At 38.5% G+C, this 25,168-nt stretch overlaps 1 protein-coding gene across 2 annotated transcripts in view; it reads left to right on the plus strand.

Annotated features, from left to right (window-relative positions):
* Nucleotides 1-25,168, plus strand: part of LOC106083296 (inactive dipeptidyl peptidase 10) — a 161,484-nt gene that overhangs the window by 128,825 nt on the left and 7,491 nt on the right. For both annotated transcript variants that reach the window (XM_013246262.2, XM_013246334.2), the window contains 9 exons: nucleotides 3,981-4,108; nucleotides 4,569-4,780; nucleotides 5,157-5,382; nucleotides 9,736-9,849; nucleotides 9,983-10,106; nucleotides 10,267-10,496; nucleotides 10,591-11,597; nucleotides 12,785-13,089; nucleotides 24,046-24,817. In XM_013246262.2, coding sequence (XP_013101716.2) covers nucleotides 3,981-4,108; nucleotides 4,569-4,780; nucleotides 5,157-5,382; nucleotides 9,736-9,849; nucleotides 9,983-10,106; nucleotides 10,267-10,496; nucleotides 10,591-11,597; nucleotides 12,785-13,089; nucleotides 24,046-24,102 — 2,403 coding nt within the window. In that variant the 3' untranslated portion in view covers nucleotides 24,103-24,817. The remainder of the gene's footprint in view (nucleotides 1-3,980; nucleotides 4,109-4,568; nucleotides 4,781-5,156; nucleotides 5,383-9,735; nucleotides 9,850-9,982; nucleotides 10,107-10,266; nucleotides 10,497-10,590; nucleotides 11,598-12,784; nucleotides 13,090-24,045; nucleotides 24,818-25,168) is intronic.

The raw sequence follows: 25,168 nt of genomic DNA on the forward strand, positions 1-25,168 counted from the left end.
AATAAAGCAGTTCTCGGCACCTTTTGGATATAACTATGGATATGGTAGTGGAGTTATAATAAAATAGGATGATGAATATATCCATCGTGGTGGGTAACCAAAGTTCGGCCCGGACGAACATAATACGTTTCTACTTGTTTTTGGTTTCAAAGGGCAATAAACCTATTCATCTTTTTAAAGACATAGCAATTGATTGATGTAGAGCATTGCATTGCGTTGACGAGAATATCAAAAAAATCAGCGCTGGTTATTCCCTCCTAATGCTGGCTACATTTGTGAGGTACTATTCCATGCAAAAACTTCTCACCAAAGAGGAGTCGCACTGCGGCATGCCATTGGGAAAGGAGGCCCCATATCATTCAGCTTATACTTGAATCGGACAGCTATGTGAGAAGTTTGACCCTGTTCCTTAATGGAATGTTCATAGGAAAATTTGCCCTTTTTCCCATTGCTAACAACATAACAGCAAAACATTTTATCCATGAAAAAAATTTAAATTTTATTTTTTCAAAAATCGATGTTATGAACAATTTCTCTATGCTTTAATATTAAATTTCTTAAAAAAAAATGTCTTCATTCTTGAAAATTCAATAAAATCACTCATTTCCATCATGAGGGAATAGGACTTTTATTCCTTTCCCTAACTCCTTTGTCTGGCGTTTTGTATTATCTCAAGTGTTTACACTTGAGATGAGGCCATAGAATTATGAGACTCCTTTTCAACCGAATTTTTTACACTTGATACATAAATATTTCACAATGTTTGCCATTGTTGTTGCCTTCACTTTCCCTACTGTGTTTGTTGTTGCTATTGTAATTGTTCTCAAACATTTTTTATAGCTTTTGACATAGCAAAACTAAACTTGTTTCTTATCAGATGCTTTATGATTTCAATGAATGAATTTCTCCCCTCTTCAGATGAATTTCGATATTTATTTTTTTGAAAACTCATTAGTAAAAGTTTGAAGAAACATGAAAACGAAACAGTCTTATGGACAACTTGTCAATAGCAACTTGTAATGACCTTACAACAAAACAAAAAACCAAAATGGTACTTAACATCGAAGTAAAGAATAGAAATCATTACACAAAATCGTCATAAATTATTAATGAAAAGACATTGATGATATGCAAATCCAAGGGGCATGAATAATGAATGATTTTGTTTTAAGTAAAGAATAAATACACTTAAAAGGGATTTTTATACAAAGCCAAATATAGTCGAGTTGGTAGCGAAATCCCACCAGAGGCTTAAGTTGTTCCCTATACAAAAGAAGCTGAAGTATGAGAGTGAACTGAAACTTAGCCTAATTATCGACTGCCACATAATTTGTAATAAATAATTGTTCCAAAATTTTAATAAAAAACCATGTTGATATCTTTGTTGTTCTTAGCATTGATGATTATTTTATATCGGAACAGTGGAAAGTAAGGCTTTCATCTCTCTTGCAGCGATAAGGAGAGTTTGAGGACTTATTGAGCCCTGTTTGAAAACAAAAGCGTGCTTTACACCGTACCCAATAGTCTTTTGGGTATATAGGGCACCTTAATCAAGACAAAGGTGTTGATGAAGATACATGGCGTATCAGAAATCATGATTCACTAAGCCAGTCAAAGTGTTTTAAATAATAACCCACACTTGCCAAACTTATATAAGTTCTTTGCAATGCTATTCTTTGAATAGAAAGGTTAGTTATATAGGTTAAGATGCCGGGCCGAACTTTGGGTACCCACCAACTCGGGTATATATGTAAACCCCCTTTCATCATTACCCGATAAAAAATGCATAATTTATGCCCCCATAACAGCTATATCGGAATACGATTCAATTTGTACCAAATACGGCACGTACATTGAGTGGGCTAATAAATGCAAATCTTTTTTTTTATGGAAGAAAGTATTGGTCTTTTTGGTATCTATATCCAAATATAGACCGATCCGAACCATAAACGATATGGATGTCGAAAAGCCTAACATAAGTCACTGTGTCAAACTTCAGCGAAATTGGATTATAAATTCGTCTTTTATGGGGCCAAGATTTTAAATCGAGAGATTGGTCTTATGGCAGCTTCATACATACCAAATTGAAGAAGGATGTTGAAGGCCCTAATACAACTCAATGTACCAATTTCGGCGAAATCGGACAATAAATGCGCCTTTTATGGGCACAAAACCTTAAATCGAGAGATCGGTCTATATGGCAGCTATATCTAAATCTGGACCGATCTGAGCCACATTGAAAAAAAAAATGTCGAAAGGCCCAACACATCTCACTGTCCCAAATTTCGGCGAAATCGGACAATAAATGCGCCTTTTATGGGCCTTAGACCTTAAATCGAGAAATCGGTCTATACGGCAGATATATCCAAATCTGGGCCAATTTGATGGATTGATTTTGAGTGGCCTAACACTACTGACTGTCCTAATTTTCAGCAAAATCAGATAATAAATGTGACTGTTATGGGTGTAAGACTTTAAATCATCTGATCGGTCTATATGGGGCCTATATCAAGATATAGTCCGATATAGACCATCTTTGAACTTAACCCGCCTAGGGACAAAAAAGAATCTGTTCAAAGTTTCATTTTTGGTCAACTTTTTTTCTGTGTGACACCTGGGTATGTTTGCTAATCTACTCCCAAATACTCGTCTTTGGAGGCCCAAATTGCAATCATCGGTCATCAATTTTGGATAACAGATTCCGTACATTGCTCCCAAAAACAGTTTTTTTAAGCTCATTTTGTCCCAATCGGCTTACATGTTCGCTTGGAGAGTGTTTGAGTGAGGCGTTCCCCTAGTGCAACTTAAGCCCACATTTTGCTATAATATTCGTATTGCTGATTTGCTATAGGAATCCAAAACAAAATTAGCTTTAAACCATTCACCCACCTCCAACATGTGGCAATATGATTAGGCTGGGAGTTCACCCCCTTCAAATATCGAAATATTATACCGACTAACTAATATTTCTTAAAGACCATCATCAACACAATTGTGATGTTCAAGAAAATCGAGTAAGGCGATTTTTTTAGACCTTACGGAAAATGCTATTTTCTACTTTTATGTATAAGCAAATGCAAATTTGCTCATGAACATTCCATTAAGGGACTGGGGCAAACTTCTCACACATCAATGAGTGCTGTCCGATTCAATTTTAAGCTCAATGATGAGACTTAATCAAAATCTGATGGCTAGATAGAATGACATTCTATTATTAAAATGACTCACTTAGACTATTTAAGTCCATTTTGAAACTACATTAGCGACAGCCAAAGACTCTGGAGGGAATCGAAAGCCATGACCCCCGCACTGGTAATACGAGCACACTATCAAAATCTAATTGTCCCAACAAATTAAGTACAAGTTCAACTTTCTTGGAAAATCCCCCATCAAAGCTTGCCTTACATAGAATATAGCAATAGTTTAGTTGAATATTCAATTAAATTTTCAAAGAGCTGACCTCTCCAACTGGTCGGGTAATAATGAAAATGCCATTATTTATGAGAGAATCTGCTGTTAACTAAACTTCCACCAATTTGTGTAATCTGTTTATTCCGCATCATATCATCACCATCATCATAATTTAATGCAACACATGTTGTTCATCTCAATTTTGTTATTAATTTCGCTGTAGATCTAAACCACCATCTACCATCCTTTCGCTTGCTTATATGTCCTCTATCTCTCTTCCTCTCACACACTCTGCTGGGGTGTGTGTGTGTGTGTGTGTGTGTGAGTGTATATTCATTATAATTATCCTTTATTATCATCATTTTATATCTCATACACTGACATGCCAGACATTCGCTACATGTGTACGTGTGCGTTTGCTGGTTTTAGTGTCAGTGAATGATTGTTCTTCCTCTTCTTCTTCCACTATATGTAAGAATTTAATAAACGTTCTGTTTTTGGTGTTTTCCGTTTCCGGTCTGCTGCCTTAATGCTGCTGCTGTTGCTGCCATTCTGTTTGGATTTGATAGAAAACTTTAGCGCCGTACACATTCACCATTTCAGCCGATAAACGCTATTTGATGGTGTCACAAAATGTTATTAAATTATTCCGTCACTCATTTTTGGCCCAATACACATTGTTTGACATTCAAACGAGGTAAGTACATGCCAAAATAAAGTCATAATGCCAAACTGTCAGGCAAGCTAACTTTAATTAATCAGTAGTCGTAGGAGCTGAACATAGCTACTCTCACTCTGCCTAATATTGAACTTAAATCAAACTTAAATCTTAAGCATTAACCTTAACAAAATGTCTATTGAGGGAGCTTAAATTGACAACCCTTCTGGGCTGCCTAAAGCCCCAAGTAGCCAGGTTTAACCAATTTACCAAGTTTTTTACTCAATTTCACACCTGGAATAAACTGGAAAAACTGTCTATTTTTTTAATTCTCTTTCTATATTCCCATGCGATGCTGTTACTGTTTCTCCCTTCTGCTCCTCGCGGTGCAACGTTAATGATGATGCTTTTGATGCTGCACTGACAACCCCACTTGCCATTGTCACCTGCTGCTGTTGATGCTCAACCAACTTCTCCGCCAACTTCACTGCCTATACAGTGAAAGTATTAAATTGAAAATCGATAGCAGTGACGACGAGTGGCCCTATTTGCACTATGCTCGCTTTACGCCCCACAACAATGCCATCGTCTTGGTCTACAATTACGACATCTACTACTGCCAGGGGGCGCGTTCACAATTTGTTCATCGCATAACGCGAGATGGCGTACCGGGGGTTGTATTCCACGGCATACCCGATTGGCTGTATGAAGGTAAGTGAGAGTGTGTGTGTGTGTGTGCATTAGTGAGTGATTGATGCCTTGCAGAAACTTGTGGAAAACATTTGCACCGGTAATGGGCCTTGTCATGACCCAAGCATGGGGTGGTAAGTGTTTTAACCCCTCATGCTTCGCTCGCCTCTCTGCAACACTTTGGTTTGACAGTTGTCTAAGGAAAATTGATTTCAAATTGAATTTCCTGTGTCATACACTTTTCAAATTAGATTAGCACAAATAGTGCATTAAGCGAAAAAAAACTATCTCCGCAAAACATTGTTCTCATAGAAGGACCTTGTTTTAATATCACTCTAATTCTCTTTTCTCTCTCATCCCTCGCCTGCTTCTGTTCCATTTCATTTGGTGCTTATAGAGGAAATTTTAAATACGAATAATGCAATTTGGCTTTCACATGATGGCCATATGATGTTGTATGGCTCATTCAATGATTCCATGGTGCAGGAACAGCACTTTGCCTGGTATGGTACAACCAGCAGCAACAACAACAACTACAACAATGCAAGAGGTAGCTCAGCCACTTCGGCTGGTGCTGGCAATCATCCAAATGCTAATTTATATCCGGAAATACGGTCACTAAGGTGAGTATACCGTGTTGAGTGGCTAAGTATGTACCTATGGGTGTTTGTGTGCTTGAGTTTTTGAGTGTTTGTGTTAAAAATGAGAAATGTCCTTGTTAAGGAAGTTCATTAAATATTCATTAAGAAGTTTGCTACAAAGATAACACAATGTGCGACATTCAATAAAATATGCAAAAATACAAGAAGGCTAGCAATAAATTTTAGTTCACAATCGAAATATTACAATTGTCAAGTAAAACAAAGTGTGAGTTAATCTACACTAGCCAAAGACGACGAATTTGATTTAAAAGATACAAGTTTTTAAATTTTTTAGGAAACAATTAAGGTTTTTAAAAAAATTTTTACTTGATAATAAGTTATTTCTGTCCTAAAAGGTAGTTAATGAGATACTTAATTTGAGTCTAATAATTAATCAAAAAAGATCAGTTTTTGAGGTTAAAACAAGTAAGGACGGGCTGAAGTCGGGCGAAGCCGACCTTTTAATACCCAACACCTTATTGGGTATGCAAGTTAAGTCGTCGGAACTAAAATTTGAAATGTGGAATTTCGACCAAAATCCGGACATATTGTGGGAGTTATAGAAAAAATAGTAGTGCAAAATAATGAAAAAATCGGTTCATAAATGTGATTGCAAAGGCCATCCCAATTTATCTAGCCCAAATAGATGCCCGTGTCAAAGACGATCGGATGAAAATTGTGAACTAAACTTTGCACACAAATTAACATGTACAGACAGACGGACAGAAAGACGGACATAGTTAAATCGAATCAAAAAATGATTCTGAGTCGATCGGTATACTTATCAATGTCTAGCTCTCTTCCTTCTGGGTTTTGCAAACAAATTTACTAAATTATAATACCCTGTACCACAGCAGTGGTGTTGAAGGTTAATAATGTCAATCAAAAAAATAATACTTATCGCAATAATGATCAAAATCCTTCAAAAGGTTAGGTAAGAGTGGCTTTCAGAAATCAGTCACACTTACAAACAAATATATTGCACATTATTTGCCTTCGATGGAAATCGAAACCGAGACCACGTACTTGTAATCCGAGTTTGGGAAGCTAGGCAAAAACTGTAGCACTTTGGTCAATTAATGAAAACAGTTTTAGTTATAACTACAAGAGTTATCAATCCATTATGATACGCTTCAAGATTAAAGGAAGAAGAAGCACGGGTTGGAATTCTGAGCTCCGACTTATGTGTTATGTTCATCGTCATCACTGCAGCTGCAATTGCAGTCGCGGGCAATCACTGATATCGAGTGGAGAGTTTTAGTGAGTGGCCGGGCGGCACCGGCTTTTGCTTATATACTGAGTGCCAGTGATACTCGATATGACAAGGTAAGTTTTGGTGCATTCAAATAACCAATGGCCATAAAGTTTCCGCTGTGATCGGTCCTATAGACCGGAACGAGCTTGCTTGCCTATGGATTTTGACTAGGATCGCTACTTCAACATATACATGTTTGTGGCTTCAGCAACAACAAGGAGGACACTTATTGTCATAGAACCATACTACATACAATAGGTGTGGAAAGAAGACTAAAGAAGTTCTACCTATAACTCATGTCGATTCCAGATTTAATCTTTAGAATTTTCTTCACCGATAGAGATAATTAGGTGGTGGACACTGTGTTGGAGGACAATGAGACTTCGGCCTTCAGTGATGACTCCAAGATGAGGACGAAGATAGGATTGGTAGTCTGCTCCTTGATATCGAAATGTGATTCTCTATGCCAGACTAGTGCACCGTCTTTCAAACAGAGATATGTGTCATTACTATTGACTCAGTATTTATAGGGTTGCCCAAAAAGTAATTGCGGATTTTTTAAAAGAAAGTAAATGCATTTTTAATAAAACTTAGAATGAACTTTAATCAAATATACTTTTTTTTACACTTTTTTTCTAAAGCAAGCTAAAAGTAACAGATGATAACTGACAGAAGAAAGAATGCTATTACAGAGTCACAAGCTGTGAAAAAATTTGTCAACGCCGACCATATGAAAAATCCGCAATTACTTTTTGGGCAACCCAATATATGGTTAGTATGACGAAGACCACCGTAGCGCAAAGATTAGCATGTCCGCCTATGACTGTGAACGCCTGAGTGCGAATCATGGCAAAAACATTAGAAAACAAGTAAAAAAGATTCGCCCGGGCCGAATCCTCCACCATGGATCGCATTTGTCAAGTTCTTTGGCCGATATTTCATAGACAAACAAAGGATAATGGATAACAATTGCCTAGTTATTTCAGCTATCTGAAGTTATGAACCAAATGGGGCCATACTTGGTTTGGCTGGTGTGAAATTCATTGTGCAAAATTTCAGCCAAATCGGATTGTAATTGCATCCTATAGTGGCTCAAGAAATAAAATTGGCAGATCTGTTTATATGGGAGCTATATCAGGTTATGGACATATTTTACACGTATATTAAAGGTCATGCAACAAGTCGTTACGCACAATTTCAGCCAAATTGTAAAATATTTGGTCCCTTTAGAGGCTCAAGGAGAATAATCGACAGATCGGTTTATATTGAAGCTATATCATGTTGTGAACCAATTTAGACCATACTTGGCGCAGTTGTTAATGGTCAAACCAAAACACTTCATGCTACATTTCAGTCTAATGGGATAATAATTGCGCCCTCTAGGGAAGGGAAGCTGTATTAGACTATAGACCGATTAAGACCATATTTGACACGTATGTGTCATGGGAGAAGCTGTTGAATAAATTTGCACCTAAATCAGATAATAATTGCCCCTTATAGAGGCTCAAGAAGTCAAGATCCCAGATCAGTTTATATGGCAGCTATATCAATTTATGGACCGATTTGAACCATACTTTGCTCAGTTGTTGAAAGTAATAACGAAACAAGCTTTGGAAAATTTCAGCGAAATCGGATAGGATTTGCGCCCTTTAACGGCTCAAGAAGTCAAGACCCCAGATCGGTTTATATGGAAGCTATATCAGGTTATGAATCGATTTGAACCATACTTAGCGCAGTTGTTGGAAGTCATAGCAAAACACATCATGCAAAATTTCAGTCAAATCGGGGACCATAACTTGATATAGCTCCAGATTTGAATATAGCTGCCATATAGACCGATCTCTCGAATTAAGGTTTTGGGTCCATAAAAGGAGCATTTATTGTCCAATGCCGCTGAAATTTGGGACAGTGAGTTGTGTTAGGCCTTTCGACATCCCTCTTCAATTTGGCCCAGATCGGTACAGATTTGGATAAAGCTGCCAAATAGGTTGATCTCTCGATATAAGGACTTAGGCCCATAAAAGGCGCATTTATTATCCGATTTCGCTGAAATTATATTAAGCTTTTCTACATCCGTCTCGTATATGCTTCAGATCGGTCTATATTTGGATATAGCTACCAAAAAGACCAATATTTTTTTCTACAATTGTTTTTGGTTGTTATTTATTAGACCACTCATTGTCCGTACCGAATTTGGTCCAAATCGGACCATATTACCATAAGATGCTATGAGGCATAAATTGTGCATTTTTCTCTGGATTATGACGAAAGGTGGTTTACATATATACCCGAGGTGGTGGGTATTCAAAGTTCGGCCAGGCCGAACTTAATGTCTTTCTACTTGTTTTTGCTTGTTATTTTGTTAGCTTGTGATGTCGGTTATATTGTACATGAGGGAGACCATATTTACTGTTGAGTCCCAGTTGCAGATCATTTGTGTCGCGTAGCTTGTGAGAGCTGCCGTGTCACGTTTAGTGCTTTGTATGTACACTAGCGTTAGGGCCGCTTAGGGCGATTTTCTCTCTTTAATAGGTGACCAGTGCGGGACGACCAGGAGTCCAACTGATGGTAGTATTTTGGCAGTGAAGTGTGACCGGATACTTAAACCTGGTACCACGGGTGTCAGGAGCCCCTGGAATTTGGGTTTCATCTTGACAATGGGTTCTATCTTAGACCTCATAGGTTTGGACCGTGTTAGCAATGTGACCAGAGGGAACGACATCGGATGAGGGACATGGAAGTTTAAATTTTGTAATTTTTTTTATTCTTTTCTATTTTTTTTTCATGAAATTTTTTTTCCTGTTCCAAGTTTCTTGAAATTTTTGTTTGATGCTGCAGGAAAATAATTTCTAAAATATTTAAAGAAAACACAATGTTTATCTCCAGCAATCTTTTGCTGTCATAACAGTAACAAAAATTGTGTGGGAATGCTTGTGAGGGGATGCTTGTGTGCGAATACTTGTGTACTTCCTTAGTTTGTGTGTTCTATAATAACAACTTCATACACATATTAAAACAACTTTACCTCCCGACCTAATCAAACAATTATGTTTTTGCCCTCTTCAAATTTTTGTTTTCAGATATCCCAAGCCTGGTACACAAAATCCTCATATAACACTAAAAGTGGTTGACTTAAAAGATCCAGAGAAATTTCGCATGCGGGAAGTTCAGCCACCAAATATCCTGCAGGATGAGTAAGTAACTTCTGGGAAACAAGTATGCACCGAAAATTATGAATTAATTTGCAACTTTGTTATCTTTCTAATGGCAATCGGCCATTTCCCTACCCCCCTTTCCAAATGGCTACCCGCCCCAACTACCATGCAGAGAGTACTATTTTACCAGCGCCAGTTGGGTTAGCGAAACTGAAATAAGTGTGGTTTGGCTAAATCGACCACAAAATATTTCCGTGGTTAGCGTATGCAAATCGCCCATGTTTGTCTGTGTTGAGGTAAGTTTCGACCAAAGCATTGAGTAGGAAGATGGGTGGTACCATAAAATTGGCTCGCCAATAATAAAGGCAATCATAGCGAGTGATGATGATGATGATGGGGGAGGCGATTGTAGAAAACATTTTATAGACATCATAAACATTGCTCATTACATTGCAGACACATCGTGTTAGCGGCGATGGACGTGGCTGGGTCGACACGGTTTCCGTGCCGCTTTTTGCTGCCAATGGAACCTCCTACATTTCCATATCGCCATTGCGTGATGGCAATTCTGGATATTTCCGTCACATTGTGCACGTTCATGTGGCGAGGAAGCGTGTCATACCTTTGACACATGGCCAATACGAGGTGAAGCAACTGCTGCATTGGGATCAAGTCAACAACTGGATGTTAGTATTGGGCAGTTAAAAAAAAAACCGTTAAGCGTTTTTAGTTGAAACCCTTCCCCTTAAATTGCTAAATTTGTTGTTTGGTTCGTTTCAGCTATTTTCTGGGAGTACCAGAGCGCCTGCCCTCGCAACAGCACTTATATAGGGTATCAGCGCAGCCACCACGTCATGGCTCACCTCTCTATGCCCCCGAATGTATAACATGCCCCTTGCCCAAGAACAGTGATGGCACTTACAACTATGAGGCCCATACCAAACCCCCACCGAAGCTGGTCACTGCTTGGGATGATGACTGGGAGAATTCCGAGGAAACGCCAGCGGTGGCAGGTCCAGCGCTACCCTTGGAGCAGAAACATCCTAGAGCGGCCAAAATCTCTGAGGCAGCCAGTGAATGCCTATACCACAATGCCAAATTCCCGCCCAGTTATCAGGCCAAATTTGTGCTCATCGATTGTCTGGGGCCCGTGGTGCCAACCTCGAGCATTTACATTGTCAATCATGGTCTGGGAGAGCGCAATAGCGGCAGCAATGGTGGTAATGGCCATGGTAAGCCCCATCTGCCCTTGGAGCTGCTGATGACAATACAAAACAACACCCGGCTTAAGGAAAGAATGGCACGCACTGCTATGCCCCAAGTGAAAGCTTTCCCTGTTATGATCTCTGGAGGTTATCATGCCCAAGTTCGATTGTACCTACCTCCGGTTCTGCGGGAAGACGAAATAACCAAATATCCCACAATACTTCATGTGTATTCGGGACCGGGAACCCAATTGGTCACCGACAAATGGCATGTGGATTGGAATTCGTATTTGGCGGGCAACAAGGATTACATTGTTATGGAGATAGATGGTCGAGGTTCGGCGGGTCAGGGCTACCAGCTGCTGCATGAGGTCTACAAGCGTTTGGGCACCGTAGAAGTGTCCGATCAGCTAGAGGTCAGCGAGTACCTAAGAGATAATCTACATTTCATTGATGGTCGCCGCATGGGAGTTTGGGGTTGGAGTTATGGTGGCTATACAGCGGCTTTGGCGCTGGCAGGAACCCAATCCATATTTCAGTGTGGCATAAGCGTTAGTCCGGTTACCAATTGGAAGTTGTATGGTAAGAAGGAAGGAAGTTATTAAAAAAAATAAGAATCAAAAGCAATTTAATGTACGAAAGTAACCCGAATCAGCCTAAAGGGTGATTTTTTAAAAGCTATAGGAAAGTTTTTAAAAAAAAAAACACACACATAAAATTCAGAAAAATGCATGAAATCTATATTTAAATGGATAGTACGGTCCATAAAATTTAATGTTTAAAGATTATTTCATGCAAATGTTGACCGTGACTGCTTCTCAAATCCATCCGCTTAGTCTAATTTTGGCATACTCTTTCCAACATTTCGGCAGGTATCTAACGAATAAATGCTTCAATGTTGTCTTGTCCAGAAAGACAAGAGCTTTAACAAAGCCCCACAAAAAATTGTCCAAAGGCATTAAATCGCACGATCTAGGCGGCCATTGGACCGATCCCGAACCTGAAATAAAATGTTCACCGAACTCGCCTCTCAATAAGTCAGTTGTTACGCGTGCTGTGGGGCATGTGGCTCCGTCTTGTTTAAACCACAAATCATGCAAGTCAAGCTCTTGCATTTTGGGCAATAAAAAGTTAGATGCCACCTCAAGATGGCATCGCATCAACTTTGAAGAAGTAAGGTCCAATGATTCCACCAGCTCATAAACCGCACCAAACTGTGACTTGGTAGCTCTTGCAATGCTTCTGGCTGATCTTCACACCAAAATCGACAACTCAGCTTATTTACGTACCCATTGAGCCAAAAGTGAGCTTCGTCGTAATATGGAAGAAGCGCGCAATGAACTTTCTTTACAGAGAAGGCATTTTGATAATAAAATTCAACAATTTGCAAGCGTTGTTTGTTTGTAAGACGATTCATGGTTAAATTATAGACCAAACTGAAGATGTTTGGCAATGAAACAAAACACGAAACGTGAATGAGCTGTTTAAGCCAGTGTTGCCAAAAAAATAATAGCTAATAGATCACCCTTTACTATACCAGAAATAACAAACCACCACTTATTTAAAAGACGCACATCTCACCTGTCAAATTAACTTCATAGTGTGAAACGAAAATGTATTTTCTTTTTCATTTTATGTTTTCATAGAAAGAGAATTGAGCCCCATGACAATCCGGGTTAATTAAAGCTTTCTAAAAATTAAAAATAAATATTAAGAACTTAATTCTGGATTTTTCAAAACTACTTCTATTTGTTTTCTCCATTCTCCAGACTCCACCTACGCTGAACGTTATCTTAGTTTTCCGAATGTCACCGACAACTACAAGGGCTATGAGGAGGGTGATCTCTCGAAATATGTGGATAACTTGCGGGACAAACAATTCCTCTTGATACATGGCACAGCGGATGATAATGTGCACGTGCAGCAATCTATGGTCTTGGCACGAGCTCTAACCAATAAAGGTGTGCTATACAAACAGCAAATCTATCCGGATGAGGGTCATCAGCTGTCGGGTGTTAAGCGACATCTATATCGATCCATGACCGCCTTCTATGATGATTGCTTTAAAAAATTGGTAAGTTAAGATAAGGCAATGCCCTAAGGCTGCCAACACCTAGCAAAAGAAGCGAAAGAGTAGATTCTTCCCATTCTAGCTATAACACAGATTTTTGGAACACTTGTTATTAATTTTCTCTCAACTATTCGGCTCTTTCTATTTATATTTCCTTGGTATTATTCGAAAAATTTCTTTTATTCAAACTTTCACATCTTATTTCACCCATCGCCTAACAACCCAAACAACTACTACTACAAAAACATGTATTGAATTCACCAACTATACTACTACTATAACTGCAACCGCCATCACTGCCGCTCTACTACTACTACCACCACTATCACAACACCATTATGACCCCCACCAACGGCATTTTATCATTTCTATAGCTTGATCAGCAGCAGGCTAATCAAACCGATTACTCGGATTTCTTGGACTTCCATAGCTTTTACACATAAATTAATCAATCGTAACCCCACCCCACCCCGTATCGAATCGTAACTCCCGTAACACAGCCGTAGCGACAACAGCAACCGCAAGATACTAAAACAACAAAACAAGAGCACCACAAACACCAATATGTACAGTCCTCATTGTAGTTGACCGAATGTGTTATCGTCTATCGATAATCACTAATCGATTATTGCATTAACCAAGAGACATACTGAGTGTATTCATCGTTCAAAAGGTATCGGTACCACATGATCACTGTGAATACAAATTATTTAAAATTTTATGAAAAAAAAAACTAATTATAAAAAAAGATAAGTGCATTGATGTTGTTTGCTATACGTACGTATGTCTGTGTGTGTATTTTTTTTTTAAATTTTATTTTCAATATGTCAAAGCTGCGTTGACGGTACACAGAAAAAAATCTATCTTAGTCGTCATATTATTTGGTTAAGTGAAACATTTATAAGTTTAGATTAAGAAGTTACATTAGAAGTTAATAAAAGGATTTTGAGATCAGGTGATATCTACATTAGGGTGATGACTTTTTGACTTCTTTTCTTAAAAATTATTTCCTGTTGCCCAAATGAATGAACTTTTGCCTATTAATGACTCAAGTTACGTTTATTCCATTTAAATATTAAAAAAGGTCGCGCACAAACCACTTTGTAATTATATTTTTGTGAAAAAAACTTAAATTTGTTCGTTTCTTTTAATCATACAAATCCAAAACGGAAAAATGTAGCAAGTCTTATAACTTTCACGAAAAGCCACATAACCTTTAAATTAAACGAGGTATTAAGCGTAAAAATCGGTTTATATACTTCATTTAGCTCATTTGGAATCACCTTTAGAAACCCCGTTGGCCGCCTTTTTATGATTCTCAGATTTAAAGAAAATCGGTGAGAAACAAAGGGTAATGTCACGTTTATGATTGTGGTAGGAATCTTATAAACTCTCATAAATTTATGCTCAATTGTCCTTTGGGTATTTAGGAGGAAGAGGAAAAGTGCATTTTTATTGATTTGTGTTTTTCCGTTGGCTACCAGTTGGACATGAGTTTGTTACAGAAACCCCATTTATTAGGGGTCATTAATTAGGAAGTTTTGAAAAATTTGCAACGTACACGTGCTTACTCAGGTATATAATAAACGTAAAATAAGATGCGCTCATTCATATTGAAATATTCAAAATAAGTTGTATAAATAGGTGTTCTTGATCGAATTGTCATTTAAGAAGGGCTTTTTTAACACAGTGCTGAGAAAGGAAACTTGGACAAGGTACGTAGTCCAGATACAAGCACCATCAAGAAGAAGCAACGTGACAATTGTTGATGGATGATTAAGTGAACGGACTCACATACCAATGAACAACCACATCATTGGACGTTTCAAATTTCTTAAATCCAGGAGAGAGCGGATCGATCTAATTGCTATTGAGCTTAAATCTTTATGGAGCAAAACATTAAACTTTAAGCCAATTGTGCAAAACTAACAAAAATTCTGAAATACACTACAACGGGCGCTGCAGAAAAATAAACGTTGATTTATTGAAGGAATTGTTCGACATAACCAAGGTTAAAGGCGAATGAATGTGCAAAGAAGATACGAATTTCTACAAACTACAAGTTAGAGCAAAGGTCGCGTTGTCTATTCCCGCCGCAAACCAGCCAATACAATCCACCCATCCAAGCGAAATAGGACAATGAAAGCGACTGTTTCCACATTTACCAACTCAGCGATACTTGATTGTTCCAAAAGTAGCACGCACTCATTCGACAACAGTACAGATATTCGTTGGGAGGATGACAATGAATCATCAACGACATCAAAAAGGAAGCATAACCAAACAGGCATTACAAAACGCCTTGTTACAAGCTCAATGCAATGGTCTGCCAAGAGCTTTTCGCTGAGGGCATTGAAACCCCAACCCCATGTCAGTCAGGAATCTACAAGGCTATATACAAAGAAGCTTGGTAAGCACGCTTTATCTGGAAAAGTGGAGCATGACCTTTGACGTTAAACACCTCGAGAGTGTTGAGTATCAGGCAGAGATCATCAAGAATGAATCCAAAGAAAATAATAATGGATTACGCTCAAATTAAAAGATGGCAAAGCTCAAAAAATAGCAGAAGGACTCCAGAATATGTTACATGAGTTCAACCTATGGGAATGAATTGTAACGATTGTTGCCTATACAACAAGCGCTACAGTTCGACTACAGCAAATATTCGAAGAGAAAGGTCACACCACACCCAAGTTCATCAGTTGCCAGCACCATGTGCTGGGTCGTGTTCTTCACGTTGTCATGGACGATGAGCTCTATGCATCGACTAAATCACCAAACATTGAGTACTTCTTTTGGCAGAATTTGATGAGGAATTATAATGAATTGAAAGCAGCCTTCAGAAATGGTAAAACTCTTATTAAGGAAACAGGCGGCTGGAGAGACGACATGAAGTTTCTCTCCCACCTCACTCGTGTCTTCCGTCACTTCACTGAGAGGGATGGATTCCTTTTTGTAAAGTTTAACCAGTTCTCAAACATCTGCAATGACCGCTGAAACTCTCGTGCCATTCAAGCTCTTCTTGCGTTTATTCTGTTGCCTGAAACCCGGAACAGGTTGCGTAGAATCTGCCCATTAATTTCTTCCTCAAGGGCTGATCATTGGTTCAGTAGTCAATTGTTTCGCACTGACGATTTTGAAGAACTCTGAATAACCACCAAAAAGCTCTCAAATGCTTCAAAACACACTGGAAATAAGATGAATATCCAATCAACATTGCCCGTGGCAACCAGTGCTGTGAGCGTGCAATCAAAGTTAAGCAATACTTATATTACTCCTTCTCTGAAGAGGGCCTTCTCTCAGGATGGCAAGATCCGCATCGTTTGGTTGGCGGGCCATAAGGGAGTAAGGGGGAATCAAAGATCAGACGATTTGGCAGGGAAGGTCAGAGGACTGCCGTCAATAAACTAAGTTAACCCGAAGCCTTACGAGTCGACGCAGTCCGAGATAAAGGCGTGAGCGATAACACTGTGGAACAGCGAAACAGTCGGTAGAATGACGAAAATCCTATGGGGAAATCCGGATCGTGAGAAGACGAGGCTATTAGTGAAAGAAGGTATGAATGAGGTCAGTAGAGCTTTCGGTATCATAACGGGACACATAGGACTATGAGCTCACTTATACAAACTTGATGCGGCAAGTGATTGCATGTGTATAGCATTCAGGGAAGATGATGAGACGTTGGATCATTTCCTATGTCATTGTCCGGCTTTCGCGGCTAACGTACACAGACACTTAGTTGGGGATGGAGCAGACATAAAGCAACTTAGAGGCGTGGTATGCAAAACAAAACAATTGTAAGCAGCACGGAATTTCTAACTTTGATTTTTTTTTTCAAGGATTTTGAACCGATTCCTGGCATGGGGCGGATTAATTTCCGCACCCCCTTTTCAAACTTACCTAACCTATATAACGAAGATATTTAGCTTCCTTGAGAGTTTGATTATGTTACATGCTTGTGTTCTATTATATAACTGCTTACAGTTAATTCAAAACGAAGCGCAAAATGCCAATTTAGGCTTTGTTATTAAATCACCTTAAGTGTAAGATTTCATCTAATCTTAAATAAAAACACATCAAAATATGATACAGGTATATGAGGTTGTAAAAAAGTCATCCCCCTAATCTACATATGCTAGGTCCAATACTTTATGCTAGGTCCAATACTTTACATAGTCCCCATAGAAACCAATCATGCGATTTGATTTACTCACAATTTTTATTTTTCTGTTGTGACTTCCTGTATAAAGAATCGACTAAAACTTCGTCTCTTCCACCTGCAGGATTTATTTTTTTAGACACAAACTAAAAGGACAAAACGGAAGTCATATGGTCTTCACCTTACTGTGAAGACTTTAAGAATGCGTTATATTCGGCAGAGTCTAATCTTATATACCCTCATCTTATCTCCCATGAAATGCTGATCTCTGGACAATATTCATCAGAAGTCAGTAGCATCTATCATTCTTATAAAAGTCAAAGTGTTGCGGTATATTTTTTTTTTTTGTACTTTGTCTATTGACTGGAAACATGAATTTGTTAAGATAATTGGTGGCCTGGCAACTTAGGGGGAGGACTCCATCTTACTAAGAAAAAATTCCGACAGGGTCTCATTTACTGTTGGCGACGTAACAGTAACCGAACCGAAAAAATGCGCCCGTTATTTAACCGTCAATTTATACAGCATACCAAGAGTGACAAGGTAAGAAGGGGAGCCATTCGTCGCATTCGTGGGTCCCTGAGTCGATGAACGAGGACGAAGTTACAAATGTCATCCGCAGCGCCAAGTCGCCCAAGGCGCTGGCGGCCGAGACGGAATCTCTACACTGATGCTGAAGAACTTATGGATGTACTGGAAGTCGAACACATGTCACAGATCCTCAACCTGTCATTGAGCACTCTCATAGTTTCCGGTGTCTGGAAAATGGGCGGAGTGATGATGAGAGCGGATACTGAAGCCTGGAAAGGACCCGAATAAGTAGAGTCGTACAAACCGTAGAGTAGAGTCTTCTCTCGCCAGTAGTCACTCTCATAGTTACCGATATCCACAAAATAGGCAGAGTGATCCTGCTAGTAGGCAACCATAGTGCAGAGGTTAGCTTATGCGCCTATGGCCGAACACCTGTGTTCGAATCCTGGCAAGAACATTAGAAAAATTTATCAGCGGTGGTCATACCCTCCTAACGCTGGCGATATCTGTGAGTTACTATGCCATTTGCAAAAATGGTATGGCAGCCATGTAAAAACTTCTCCCCAAAATGGTGTAGCACTGCGCACGTTGTTCACGCTCTTCTATCAAAAGAAGGCCTCATATCATTGAATCGGCCCCTGTTCCATAATGCTCAAGGGCAACTTAGCATTTTGATCCCGCCACTCAAGCCTCGAAAGGGCCAGAGTAAAGGAGAGTCGTGCAGACCGATCTCCCTTCTCTCACCAGTAGCCACTCTCAAAATCTTATAGGCACTCCCGATGTCTGGAAAATGGGATCCCGCTACAGAAGCCTTGAACGGACTCGACTAAAGGAGAGTCGTAGAGACCAATTTCCCTTCTCTCGCTAGTAGCCAAGTTGTTGAGAGACTTTTCTTCTCAAGACTAGTAGGAGAATTTCCATATGCTGGGCACCAGCACGGATTCCTTACACTGCGCCGTAAATCAAATCAGATTAGGCCATGCGATATTACGGTCCTCGTGGCTCTAGACCTTTGGAAAGCTTTCGACAAGGTCAGTCATGCCACGTTTTTTGAGTATATCGCTAACGCGTCCCTCGCTCCAGAGAATCGTACTTATTTGAAAAACTTTCGAGCGGCGAGTTTGGTGGGGCGGAGGTCAAGAGAGGGCGCATCTGGAGGGGAAAATCACCAAGTTTGTTTTTCTCTCCAATCAGTTGCCATCATGCTCTGGTCTAGAAAGCAGCGGACCTTCGCCGTCGGAAACTTCTTTTCTAACGGTCGCTCACTTGTTGCTACGCAACGTGTCTTCCGCACACGCTTTGAAATTCCTCCTTACAGACTCGTTCCTGGTCTTAATTCGATTCTGTAGTGGATTAACTCAATTCAGGAACGTAGAAGTGTGGCTTAACCCAGTATTGGATTTCAATGACCATCAGAACTCTGGAAAATATCGAAAGAGTGAGACAGTCAGTTCTGCGTTCTTCCCGGCGTCCGGCGTGATTGGAGTGTTGTAAATCCGCGTGTATTACGAATTATATGTGTGGTCGCCAGTCGTAGGGATAAGTAGTCAAAGCCCCATAGAATTAAACGTTTTCCAAAGCATGGTGATATCTCCCATACTGTTTAATCTATACCTTCTGTATAGATTAAACTCTATACCTTCTTTATTCCACACCCTCACAATTGTCGCCAACATTAGGAGGGATAGCCAACGCTAAATTTTTTTTTTATTTTCCCGCCAGGATTCGAACCCAGGCGTTCAGCGTCATGGGCGGACATGCTAGTCTGCGTCACGATGGTTTGAAGTTGAACTACTACACTTCAATCTTGCCGTTTATTTTAATGCCAGAAATTTTAATATCCACCACACTATTCACTCTACAGTCATCGGAGATGCTTGATGAGTTGATTGTGCCAGTCGGATTAGGGCTTCTGGGGTCTGAAGATGTCATATCGTGAGATCGGTTTATATGGGAGCTATATTTGAACCATACTTAGCACAATTTTTAGAAATCGTAACTGTGTTCTGCAAAATTTCAGCCAAAAATTTCAGCTTTCAGGAGAGCCAAGAAGTCAAGTCGAAGATTCTAACCAATATGGGAGCAATATCCAAATCCGAATTGATAAGACCAATTTGCAATCTGCCACCCCTACCCCAACGACTGAGAATATCAAGATGACCAAGAAAATATATTCTCTAAGGGGCCCAGATCATTATTTCGAGGTATTACAAACGGATTGACTAGATTAGCATACCCCCTATCCTATGATGGTGGTTTTAAAAATGACAGTAGAGACGTCCAAACAATTGGCATTATAAAGAAGACAGCGTTCTCTCATTTGTCTCTCAAACACAAATATTAATGTGTTATGTGATTATCTCCTTGCTATCTATCGACATAATAAATTCAAATTTCCTTGGAAGTAACCACAAGAAACATTTATAATAATCGCTTTTTGTGTTTACATTTGATAATATCATATCAAATGTTCCCCCTCTCCTCTTCTTGTAACAATCATTATAAAACAATGATTGATTAATGGAATTCGCAGAACAACATAAGAGCCCCTAAAAAGTTCCCATGCAGATTGTTTTCCCCACAGAACATTTGGTGTATGACATGTCTGAAGATTGATAAAGGTGCATAACATTTATAAGACTTGTTTTTCTTATAATCTGGAAATGTTTTCCACATTTGATGCATAAGTTATTTACATAATTTTGGGAATACAAATATATTGTGAAATGTTGCATACCTTTAGGTGTTTGCAGAGATAATTTGTGTATTATTTGAAATAGTTATACTTTTGAAAGTATGTTTGAAACTCATCTGATATGTTTGATAAACCGACCACCCGATTTGAGTTATTAATGCTATGGGGAACCCAATTTTTATTCGTTTCGGCTAGAATATCTCATTTTTGTACCCTCCACCATAAGAAGGTGGAGAGAACAAAAATAATAATAGTTTCATCAAAAAAAAAATCGTCATTCCGCACAAATACTTCCCATTAGTGTAGGTCGGTTAAGATTGTAAATGGGCCATATAGGTCTATGTTTTGATATAGCTCCCATATAAACCGATATCCCGATTTGACTTCTTGAGCCTCTAGAGGGCGAAATTAGAATCCAATTTGGCTGAAATTTTGTACTGTGACGTCTTCTTTGACATTTAACAGACACGCCAAGTATGGTCCGAATTGGTCCAAAACCTGATGTAGCTTCCATATAAACCGATTTCCCGATAATACTTCTTGGGCCCCTAGAGGGCGCAATTCTTATTCGAATGGGCTTAAGTTTTGCACAATGAATTCTTCTACGACCCCTAACATACGTGTCAAGTATGGCCTGAATCGGTTCAGAGCCGGATGTAGCTCCCATATAAACCGGTCTCCCAATTTTACTTCTTGAGCCTCTAGAGGGCGTAATTCTTATCCGATAATGCTAAAATTTTTCACAGTCAATATAACATATGTGTCAAATATGGTGTGATTTTGTCTATAACTAGATATAGCTCCCGTATAAACCGATCTCCCGATTTTACTTCTTGAGCCCTTAGAGGGCGTAATTATTACCCAATTTTGCTGAAATGTGGACACGCACCTTTTCTATAACCTCTAACATGAATGCGAAATATGGTCTGAATCGGTTCATAACCTTATATAGCTCTCGTATAAACCGATATCCCGATTTTACTTCTTGAGCCCCTATAGGGCGCAATTCTTATCCGATTTGGTTGAAAGTTTGCACAATTGTATCTATTATGGACTTCAACATCCAAGCCAAGTCAGGCCCCAATCGGTTTATAAGCTGATATAGCTCCAATAGAATAGCAACCACCAGGAGGCCACCGTAGCGCAAAGGTTAACATGTCCTCTATGTGACTCTGAACGCCTGGTTTCGAATCCTGGCGGGACCACCAGCAAAAAAATGTTCAGCCGTGGTTTGCGCCTTTAATGCTGGCAACATTTGAGAGATACTATTCCATGAAAAAGCTTCTCTCAAAAGAGGTGACGCACTGCAGCACGCCATTCGGACTAGGCTATAAAAAGGAGACCCGTTATCATTGAACTTTAACTTGAATCGGACTGCACTCATTGATATGTGAGAAGTTTGCCCCTATTCCTTAATGGAATGTTAATGGACAATATTTTCATTTTAGCATAGCAATTTTTATTCATTATCCTTTGTTTGCCTATAAAGAGATACGGGGCAAGAAACTTGACAAATGTGATCTATAATGGAGGGTACATAAGATTCGACTTCTTTTTGAGTCCCTAAAAGCAGTTTTCATCCGATTTGGTTGAAACTTGGCAAAAGGCCTTCGGTTATGACCTCCAACATAAATGCAGAGTATGATCTGAATCGGTGAATAAACTGGTATGCCCCCCATATAAACCGATTCCCCTCGAAGCCTTAATTTTCAGCTGATTTAACAGATTTTCAACATGCGCGCCGAATATGATATGAATCGGTCTGTATACTGATATAGCCCCCATATTAGCCGATCCCCAGAATTGATTTCTGGAACCTCTATAAGTCTCACTTTTCATCAACTTTGCACAGACTTCTGCTTTGACTTCCAACATCCATGTCAAGTATGATTCGAATCGGTCTATATACTGATAGAGCCCCCTTATAAACCGATTCCCAGATTTAACTTCTTGAGTTCCTAAAAAAAGGCCTCAATTTTCACCTGATTTGACTGAAATTTGACACAAGGTCTTGTGTTCTAACTTCCAACATACATGCCGAGTTTGATTTGAATCGGTCTGTATACTGATAAAGCCCCCATATTTATCGATCCCCAGAATTGAATTCTGGAGCCCCTATAAGCCTAAATTTGCGTCCAATTTGGCTGAAGTTCTACACAAAAATTTCTACTTTGACTTCCAACAACAATGTCAAGTATGATTCGAATTGGTCTGTATACTGATATGGCCCCCATTTAAACCGATTCCCAAATGTGACTTCTTGAGCCCTAAGAAGCCTCAATTTTCATCCGATTTGGCTGAAATTTGGAACAACAACTTGGGGGTATGAATTCCAACACCCATGCCAAGTATGATCCGAATCGGCCTATGAACAGAAATAGCCCCCATATAAACCGATCCCCAGATTTGATTTCTGGAGCCCCTTGAAGGCTTAATTTGTATCTGATTTGGCTGAAATTTGCCACAAAGACTACTGCTTTGACTTTCAATATCCACGCCGAGTATGATTCGAATCGGTATATATATTGATATGGTCCGATCCCCATATTTCACATCTTAAGTTCCTCAATTTTCAACTGATTTGCCTGAAATTTCAAAATTTGATTTCCAGGTCCGCGACAACTATGATCCGAATTGACCGATAAACTCATATAGGCCCCTTAAATACTGTTTCAAACAGCCGCAACCAATTCCCATTTTGATTTTTTTTTTTTCAAATAATTCAAAAAACGCGCTGAGTTAATAAAGGCAATTTGTTTAGTGAAATCCATGGTAGCGGGTACTCAAAATTCAGCCCCACCGAACTTAGGACGTTTTTACTTGTTAACACTTTTCAGTTTATGTTGAAGTTGCGACTAAAATTTGCCTCTTATTCAAATAGGATTATTGTAGGAATCCCTATAAAAACAGAATATTTCTTTTAACTTTACAGTTTTAAAGGAAAACCCCACAATACAAGATTTTCCTGTACCTTTTCTATGACTAAATCTTTTAACACCAGCTATTCTATAAATTTCTTTATTTTGTTAACTAACAATATAAATGTTTAAATTTTTTTTTTCAAAAATTTAAACTAACCCTAAAAACGAAAATTGATTGTTTTGTTTTCGTTAACCTAAATGTCTGCTTAATGTGATGGTAACAGCAACCCAGCAAACCTTTACAAATTTATATCACACATTTTTCAACAACATATCAACGCAAACAATCAAAAACAATCAAGTTTCATGCATTATTTCCTAAATCCCACACCTCCCCAAAAACAATAACTAACACCACACCACATATGTTTGCTTAGATGTCACACATAAGCCTAAAAGTATGCCTGTTTATTTATTCTTTCTTGGCTCTCTCAAGTATGTTAGAGAGATATGAAAGAATTTTTTGTTTTTGGTTTACCTATTTTCAATGTTGTGGTATTTTATATTTCTAAAAATTTTTGTGATAAAAAATTGCTTGAGTTTGTTTAAGGCTTTGTTTTTCTTCTCTTTTTTTGTGTGCATAAGAAAAAATTCAAACAAAATGTATTATTTTTCTAACTTTTTTCTCTTGTTTCTTTTTCTTTGTTTAATAGGTCCCACCTGAATCAAAGGCCGGCCTGGGAAATGGTGGTGATAATCAACAGCAATAAATCTGTTAATGTCAACGACATGCTAGGGTGTATGACTACATTTTGCCACCTGTGCAGAACATTTAAGCACACTTCTGTGTATTCTTCATTTGATAAATATTTGTGTTCTAACAAATTAAATTTCCTCAATGAATGGACAACATAATCAAATTTTAGCATATATAAAAATGGGAAATTATAATCAAATTGACAGCAGCGAGTCCTCTAACAAAAACAAACACAAAACCATGGTTGTGAAATGTTTAATTGAACAAGCTCCCCCTCAAAAATAGGCAACCAATAAAATTCAGAGCCCACAACCAAAGCAGCTAAAAGTATGCAATGGTTTTCGCTCAGTGACAAAATAAAAATAAAGTCCCCTAACAAGCATGGGCGATGTTATATAACCATAGAAATGAGCTCTATATTCAATTTAAAGTATAACCAGAAACTACAATGCCAATCAGCCAATGTGTTAAGGTGTGCGAGTGTGTGTGTGTGTGTGTGTGCCTTACAACACACATATGAATAAAACTCAGCGCAATAAATAATCAAAATTAAAACAACTGCATAGGTATGTCACCATCAATTTGTGCCACACCAATACGAATACCAGAAATCCAATCAAACCCAACCAACGTCGCATACCACATACCAAACGGTATTTAAAATTCACACCATGAGACTATAGAAAAAACAATTTTGTTCTTTTTCCGCAGTGCATGTATAAATGAATGTAAGTACAATGCGGAGCTTTGTTTTGTTTTAATGAAAAAAACAACTACAGAACAAAATAAATGTAGCTTTAACCAGTATTCGAATTGGTATATTAAAAAAATAAATAAAAATAGTAGTAAAAAACCATAGAAAGGACGACTTACAGAAATTCCCTATAAATTGCTCCCACTATCATTAGTTGTTTGTTCTAACATATTTTTGTCCCTCCAACTTTTCAATTTAAATAACAACCCAGCAAAATAATGAAATTAAATGAAAACACACACAAAACTATTTTGTTAAATTCACCCATATAAAATTATTTCAAAGTATTTCATTACCATATTGTTAATTATAAAAAGTACATAAA

The sequence above is a fragment of the Stomoxys calcitrans genome, chromosome 3, assembly GCF_963082655.1.
Source record: "Stomoxys calcitrans chromosome 3, idStoCalc2.1, whole genome shotgun sequence".
Lineage (NCBI taxonomy): Eukaryota > Metazoa > Arthropoda > Insecta > Diptera > Muscidae > Stomoxys > Stomoxys calcitrans.